Genomic DNA, 8,358 nt, shown 5'->3' on the forward strand with positions numbered 1-8,358 from the left:
TCTCTCTCTCTGCTACCTGTCTCTCTCTCTCTGCTACCTGTCTCTCTGTCCCACAGCTCTGACTCTGGATCTGATGACGGTCGCTGGTGTGCAGAAGTTGTTTCAGCGCAGAGGACCGTGGGACTTCCCGCCGGGGTTTTTGGACTACGTTGCCATGGATACGTATTCTTTCCCAGCAGCCCACGCCAGCCGAGCCGTCATGGTGTCCAAGTTCCTGTTGACCCACCTGGTGCTGGCGGTTGGTGTTTTTATCACGGTCATTGTCATCATTGCTGTTCAATGTAAACAACGGAGATCAGTGATTGGTCGATACGCATTCACAGCTCATTCATTATCTCATGTTTCACAATAAGAAAATACAATCAGTGTGTTTGAGACACAGTGATGTTGTTTAACGGACGTGTCGGCCAATCAGATGAGAGCTGGTTTCATCTTTAACAAATCGAACCTCTGACTTGATTTAACTGGATGACTCAGATCAGAGGACCAGGACCCTGGAACCCCCAGACTGGACTCCTTGTATTGACATAGTCTTCCTGTCCTCCAGGTGCCCCTCAGGATCCTGCTCTACCTGTGGGCCATCCTGGCGGGCATGTCCCGGGTGCTGCTGGGTAAACATCACCTGTCAGATGTCGGCTGCGGATTCGCTCTTGGCTTCCTGCACTTCAGTCTGGTGGAGTCCGTCTGGCTGCACTCTGACACCTGCCAGACCCTCATCTCCATCGGCACGCTGAGCTGGCCTCCACTGATCTGAACCTGGTCTGGACTCGTTCAGCTGGGAGTAGGACTGGTCTGGAGGCTCCCCTGTACTGACACACATGTTTAAAACTGGTCTGTCTGGACTTGATGCTCCATTGAAACGAGTTTGGACTTCATGTTGACGAACGCTGTGACAACAGGAAATGGACCCGCTTCAGATTGTGGTTCACAGAAACCACAGAGACAATCTGTGTGTGTGTGTCTCTCAGGTCTGACTTCCTGTTGTGAAAAACTAGGACGAGACTATTTAAATCAAAGCCCCTCCCCTCCCAGTTGACTGCCATTAAGCCCCTCCCCTCCCAGTGGTCTACCATTAAGCCCCACCCCTCCCAATTCAATTACATTTATTTTGTATTTTTACTTTTAGTTCATACTTCAGACCTTATAAAGTACATCATGTTTCATGCATACTACTTCCTCACAACATTACACCTTGACCATTGACCATTGTTGGTCAGAATGGAGACGCTGGCTTTGTCCTGCAGTAGAACATCCTGATACTTCTGGTAGAAACATGCTGTGTAGGGGCGGGGCTTCACCTCCATCAGAGTGAAACCACAGAAGAAGAAAAAGTTTAAATCTGTTGTTTAAATAAATAAAAATCTTTTCATCTGTCTGAACTGAATCTGTTTTTACTTTGAACTCATGAAACATTTCAAACATTTAGACATATGTTTGAAAACCGTTGGAGACAGGAAGTGAGACAACACGCTTAGATCTGGAAATTGAATATACACATATAATTATATTTTATTTAAATATGTATATATACATATACATATTTAGTATACTCTACTGTAGCCAACTGTGATTAAACGGTACTCTACTGTTTTCTGCTTTATTCTAATGTGATTCTACTGTACTCTACTGAACTCTACTATGATTCTACTGTACTCTACTGAATTTCACTGTGATTCTACTGAACTCTACTATGATTCTACTGTACTTACTGAACTCTACTGAACTTCACTGTGATTCTACTGAACTCTACTGAACTCTACTATGATTCTACTGTACTCTACTGAACTCTACTATGATTCTACTGAACTCTACTGAACTCTACTATGATTCCACTGTACTCTACTGAACTCTATGATTCTACTGAACTTTACTATGATTCTACTGTACTCTATTGAACTCTACTATGATTCTACTGTACTCTACTGAACTTTAATGTGACTACAATCACTGATGGATTGATCGATTGAAAAATCAAATAATAATCAAATAAAATACCCAGAGTTCAGAGCTCAGCTTCATTTATTAAAATAAGAGAAGAAGAAAACACAGCGTTGTTAGTTTTCCTCTCATTAATGCTTATGGTAAATATTCTGTTAAATTCACTGTATTCCCAGTGAGGAGTACACTTCTTCTTCTCCTTCTTCTTCTTCTTCTTCTCCTCTCCTGACTGACGGCAGGCTGCTGTAGGTTTTGGTCCAGTAGGAAACGTATTCTGATCTCAGGTCGTAGCTGAAGAACAAAACAGACAAAATGTTTTCAACACGTAAACTCAAACAGTAAAACCGTCTTCTACTCTTCACTGATCAAATACAATAGAATAGAATAGAATAAAAAAGAAGACTAGTCATCTGGTAGAGTAGAACAGAGCCACTTTAAAATACAGTAGAGTACAGTAGACTAAAGTAAAATACAGTAGAATCATAATGACCACGGTTGAGTATAGTAGAATCCCAGTAGTATAACAGAGAACACAGTAGAGTACAGTAGAGTACAGTAGAATCACATTAGAGTACAGTGGAGTACAGTTGAATCCAAATAGTATAATATAGACCACAGTAGAGTACAGTAGAGTCCCAGTAGTATAACATAGACCACAGTAGAGTACAGTAGAGAACAGTAGAATCCCAGTAGCATAACATAGACAACAGTAGAGTACAGTAGAGTACAGTAGAATCCCAGTAGTATAACATAGACCACAGCAGAGTACAGTAGAGTACAGTAGAATCCCAGTAGTATAACATAGACCACAGTAGAGTACAGTAGAGAACAGTAGAATCCCAGTAGAAACACAGTAGAAACCCAGTAGAGTTATAATAGACTACATTAGAGTACAGAGTTGTACCTGATGGAGGACTTGATGATCTTGTGGTTGATGGTCAGGTAGGGTTGGTGGTGTTTGGTGAAGGCGGGCCAGGGAACTGGGACTCTACTCTCTCCTGTACTGGGATCACTGGACAGGACAGTGAAATATTACACCAGTTTAAGAAAGTTCAGACCAGTTTACATAATTTCAGACCTGTGTTAACCAGTTCAGACCAGTCCATGTAAACTACTTCAGACTACTTCCAACCAGTTCAGACTACTTCAATCCATTTCAGACTACTTCAAACCAGTTTAGACTACTTCAAACTAGTTCAGACTACTTCAATCCATTTCAGACTACTTCAAACAAGTTCAGACTACTTCAAACTAGTTCAGACTACTTCAAACCAGTTCAGGCTACTTCAAACTAGTTCAGACTACTTCAAACCAGTTCAGGCTACTTCAAACTAGTTCAGACTACTTCAAACTAGTTCAGACTACTTCAATCCATTTCAGACTACTTCAAACTAGTTCAGGCTAATTCAAACCAGTTCAGACTACTTCAATCCATTTCAGACTACTTCAAACCAGTTCAGACTACTTCAAACTAGTTCAGACTACTTCAAACAAGTTCAGACTACTTCAAACTAGTTCAGACTACTTCAAACCAGTTCAGGCTACTTCAAACTAGTTCAGACTACTTCAAACCAGTTCAGACTACTTCAAACTAGTTCAGGCTACTTCAAACTAGTTCAGACTACTTCAAACCAGTTGTTCAGACTACTTCAAACCAGTTCAGACTACTTCAAACCAGTTCAGACTACTTCAAACTAGTTCAGACTACTTAAAACCGGTTCAGACTACTTCAAACTAGTTCAGGCTACTTCAAACCAGTTCAGACTACTTCAAACCAGTTCAGACTACTTCAAACTAGTTCAGACTACTTCAAACCAGTTCAGACTACTTCAAACTAGTTCAGGCTACTTCAAACTAGTTCAGACTACTTCAATCCATTTCAGACTACTTCAAACTAGTTCAGGCTACTTAAAACTAGTTCAGGCTACTTCAAACCAGTTCAGACTACTTCAAACCAGTTAAGTCTACGTCAAACCAGTTCAGACCACTTCAAACCAGTTAAGACTACGTCAAACCAGTTCAGACCACTTCAATCAATTTCAGACTACTTCAAACTAGTTGAGAGTACTTCAATCCATTTCAGACTACTTCAAACTAGTTCAGGCTACTTCAATCCATTTCAGACTACTTCAAACCAGTTCAGACTACTTCAAACCAGTTCAGACTAATTCAAACCAGTTCAGGCTGCTTCAAACTAGTTCAGACTACTTCAAACCAGTTCAGACTACTTCAAACTAGTTCAGGCTACTTCAAACTAGTTCAGACTACGTCAAACCAGTTCAGACCACTTCAAACCAGTTAAGACTACGTCAAACCAGTTCAGACCACTTCAATCCATTTCAGACTACTTCAAACTAGTTCAGGCTACTTCAATCCATTTCAGACTACTTCAAACTAGTTCAGACTACTTCAAACCAGTTCAGGATACTTCAAACCAGTTCAGACTACTTCAAACTAGTTCAGACTAATTCAAACTAGTTCAGACTACTTAAAACCAGTTCAGACTACTTCAAACTAGTTCAGGCTACTTCAAACCAGTTCAGACTACTTCAAACTAGTTCAGACTACTTCAAACCAGTTCAGGCTACTTCAAACTAGTTCAGACTACTTCAAACCAGTTCAGACTACTTCAAACTAGTTCAGGCTACTTCAAACTAGTTCAGACTACTTCAAACCAGTTCAGACTACTTCAAACCAGTTCAGGCTACTTCAAACCAGTTCAGACTACTTCAAACCAGTTCAGGCTACTTCAAACCAGTTCAGACTACTTCAAACTAGTTCAGACCACTTCAAACTAGTTAAGACTACGTCAAACCAGTTCAGACCACTTCAAACTAGTTAAGACTACGTCAAACTAGTTCAGAGACTATTTTAGACATGTTTTAATAACTATACTGACCAGTGGTCTAGTTTTCAGTAAATACCAATAGAGACCAGTATTTCTTGTCTGGCCTGTGAGAAACCACGATCAGAGGCAGACCTAGTCGTGGTGTGTTGACATGTATGTTTGCAGTGCATGCTGGGATTTTACCCAGTCCTTGCAAAGTTGGTCCAGTACGCGATCATGTACCCGGACAAGTCCCGGTGTCGGGGGAAGTAGACCAGCGGGGTGGCAAAGGGTTTACCAAACAGGTACTGCAGGTCCTCGGCGTGCTCCGCTTCCACCCAGCGAGGGAATCCTGGGATACGCGTCTTCATGTTGAACAGGTAGGAGTAGGTACGGGCTCCCCTGAGGGACAAACAGAACGGACACTTCTGGTCATCTTTAACACCAAACTCAAGAACTGAAACCAGCAACAAGACCACATATTTCTGTAGATGCTAATGTTAACAATTTAGGAGCTACGACCTCAAAAGCACAGTCTCCTTTAGTCCTGAACGTGGAGCAATTAAGAACCACCAGACCTGATCAGAGGACCTCAGAGACCCGATGAACCTGATCAGAGGAGCTCAGAGACCCGATGAACCTGATCAGAGGACCTCAGAGACCCGATGAACCTGATCAGAGGACCTAAGAGACCTGATGAACCTGATCAGAGGACCTAAGAGACCTGATGAACCTGATCAGAGGACCTCAGAGACCTGGTGAACCTGATCAGAGGACCTCAGAGACCTGATGAACCTGATCAAAGGACCTCAGAGACTAGATGAACCTGATAAAAGGACCTCAGAGACTAGATTAACCTGATCAGAGGACCTCAGAGAACTGGTGAACCTGTTACCTGGTGTTGTTGGCGTGGAGCTGGAGGGCGATCTGCGTGGGAACCAGGAACAGGAAGTCAGTCTCGATGTCTGCCACCGTCTTCTTCACCACCGCCGGTTCCGGCGCCGAGCCCCAGTGAGACGAGTAAACGCTGTAGGCCGAGCCAACGGCGGCGGTCCCCTTCTCTTTAGTCAGACCGGCCAGCAAACCCCTCACGTCCTCTCTGAGGACAAACAGAACCCGGTTACACGACCGCAACGGGTTCTGTCTCCGTTTAGTCTCTTTAACATCACGACTTCATTAAGTCGATGTCTGAAGAGAACAAACTACAAACTGAGTCTGAGTGATGTACCACTGACTATTCTGTTATTATCCCTGTAAACTGAATCTGTTATGTTCTTTTGTTTAATAAAAGAAAACAAAGGTCCAACACTGGGCCTGATTATAATGTAGAGTTTAGATGGAATCAATAAATGTAAATACTGTAAAGACGACTTGACTCCAGGAAGTGACTAAAAATATTCTCTTCTTTACTACATTTCATAAAGTTTTATGTAGTTTCTTCTTTACTCACACGGTGGTGTTGCCATTTTTCTTGTTGATAGAAGGAACGTCGACTCCGGCAAACATGTGTCCGTCCATGCTGTTCACTCCGGCCATGTAGTCAAACTGAGCCGCGTTGTGGAACAGACAGCTGGGTTCATCGGGGATGAAGTCGCCGTCGATCACCGGAGCCAGTTCAAGGAGGTCCATGACCACACCTGCAGGAGGACAGAGGCATGGACATAGACTAAGTCTTGTTTCAGTTCATACAGATGTGGTTTTTGACTCTTCCAGATGTTCTCACCTTTTCCCAGAATCAGCAGAACATCGATTTTTCCAGCCATAGTGAGACCAACCGGGTCGCTCACCTTCAGACATGCCAACATCTCGTCTTCGTCGCTTCTCCAGCAGCCGACTTTACGAGCGATCTGCAGAAAGTAAGAGCGACATTTTAACAATGAGAAAGAATCCGTTTGATCCACATTAATGAGATCTACAGACGGTGGTGGTGTTCATGTGATCTACAGACGGTGATGGTGTTCATGAGATCTACAGACGGTGGTGGTGTTCATGAGATCTACAGATGGTGGGAGTGTTCATGAGATCTACAGACGGTGGTGGTGTTCATGAGATCTACTGACGGTGGGAGTGTTCATGAGATCTACAGATGGTGGTGGTGTTCATGAGATCTACATACAATGATGGTGTTAATGAGATATACAGACGGTGGTGGTGTTCATGGGATCTACAGACGGTGGTGGTGTTCATGTGATCTACAGATGGTGATGGTGTTTATGAGATCTACAGACGGTGGGAGTGTTCATGAGATCTACAGACGGTGGGAGTATTCATGAGATCTACAGACTTTGATGGTGTTCATGACACCTACAGACGGTGGTGGTGTTCATGAGATCTACTGATGGTGGTGGTGTTCATGAGATCTACAGACGGTGGGAGTGTTCATGTGATCTACAGATGGTGGGAGTGTTCATGAGATCTACAGACGGTGGTGGTGTTCATGAGATCTACAGAGAGTGGGAGTGTTCATGAGATCTACAGACGGTGGTGGTGTTCATGAGATCTACAGACGGTGGGAGTGTTCATGAGATCTACAGATGGTGGTGGTGTTCATGAGATCTACATACAATGATGGTGTTAATGAGATATACAGATGGTGGTGGTGTTCATGAGATCTACAGAGGAATATGGTGTTCATGGGATCTACAGACGGTGGGAGTGTTCATGAGATGTACAGAGGATGATGCTGTTCATGGGATCTACAGATGGTGGGAGTGTTCATGTGATCTACAGATGGTGGGAGTGTTCATGAGATCTACAGATAGTGGGAGTGGTCATGAGATCTACAGACGGTGATGGTGTTCATGAGATCTACAGACGGTGATGGTGTTCATGAGATCTACAGAAGATGGTGCTGTTCATGGACCTTCTTGGTGAGAGACATGGGGTTCTTCTGCAGAGCCCAGGGACTCAGAGCTACTCCACACTGAGAGATCACTCTACGGAATAAACCTTTACTGTAGGGGGACAGCATCTGAGGAGAGAGAGACAGGTAAAGAGACAAGGAGAGAGACAGGGATACAGACAGGGAGACACACAGGGAGAGAGAGACAGGGAGAGACAGACAGTGAGACAGATATGAAGAGAGAGAGACAGAGAGGGAGAAAGAAACAGAGAGAGAGGGAGACAGACATGGAGACAGAGAGACAGACAGACAGGCAGAGGACAGGGGTTAGACAAAGATCAGGTCACATATTGATTCATCCTCAGATACAAAACAGTGTTCTGATGAACGAACTTCTGACCAGAGATCAGTTACAAACTGTTTATATTCTTCTTTTAATCCTGTTTTATTCCAAATCATTCCGTCATCATCAACATCATCTCATCATGTCATCAACATCATCTCATCATCTCATCATCAACATCATCAACATCATCTCATCATCTCATTATCTCATCATCTCATCATCAACATCATCTAATCATCTCATCATCTCATCATCTCATCATCTCATCAACATCATCTCATCATCTCATCATATCATCATCATCTCATCATCTCATCATCAACATCATCTCATCATCTCATCATCTCATCATCAACACCATCTCATCATCAACATCATCTCATCATCATCATCTCATCATCAACA

At 43.1% G+C, this 8,358-nt stretch overlaps 2 protein-coding genes across 3 annotated transcripts in view; one reads left to right on the forward strand and one right to left on the reverse strand.

Moving 5' to 3' along the window:
* LOC116401061 (inactive phospholipid phosphatase 7-like) overlaps window positions 1–1,282 on the forward strand; it is a 3,151-nt gene extending 1,869 nt beyond the window's left edge. The window contains exons 3-4 of the mRNA XM_031879277.1: window positions 57–238; window positions 548–1,282. Coding sequence (XP_031735137.1) covers window positions 57–238; window positions 548–754 — 389 coding nt within the window. The 3' untranslated portion in view covers window positions 755–1,282. The remainder of the gene's footprint in view (window positions 1–56; window positions 239–547) is intronic.
* Window positions 1,283–2,076: 794 nt separating this feature from the next.
* LOC116401055 (bile salt-activated lipase-like) overlaps window positions 2,077–8,358 on the reverse strand; it is a 10,028-nt gene continuing 3,746 nt past the window's right edge. The window contains exons 6-12 of one of the 2 annotated variants that reach the window (XM_031879270.1): window positions 7,629–7,736; window positions 6,489–6,612; window positions 6,216–6,402; window positions 5,661–5,864; window positions 4,970–5,167; window positions 2,843–2,950; window positions 2,077–2,229 (exon numbers count right to left, since the gene is read on the reverse strand). In XM_031879270.1, coding sequence (XP_031735130.1) covers window positions 2,100–2,229; window positions 2,843–2,950; window positions 4,970–5,167; window positions 5,661–5,864; window positions 6,216–6,402; window positions 6,489–6,612; window positions 7,629–7,736 — 1,059 coding nt within the window. In that variant the 3' untranslated portion in view covers window positions 2,077–2,099. The remainder of the gene's footprint in view (window positions 2,230–2,842; window positions 2,951–4,969; window positions 5,168–5,660; window positions 5,865–6,215; window positions 6,403–6,488; window positions 6,613–7,628; window positions 7,737–8,358) is intronic. The other variant, XM_031879271.1, reaches the window with a different exon arrangement.

The sequence above is a fragment of the Anarrhichthys ocellatus genome, unplaced genomic scaffold (genome assembly GCF_004355925.1).
Source record: "Anarrhichthys ocellatus isolate YVR2014 unplaced genomic scaffold, GSC_Weel_1.0 scaffold240, whole genome shotgun sequence".
Classification (NCBI taxonomy): domain Eukaryota; kingdom Metazoa; phylum Chordata; class Actinopteri; order Perciformes; family Anarhichadidae; genus Anarrhichthys; species Anarrhichthys ocellatus.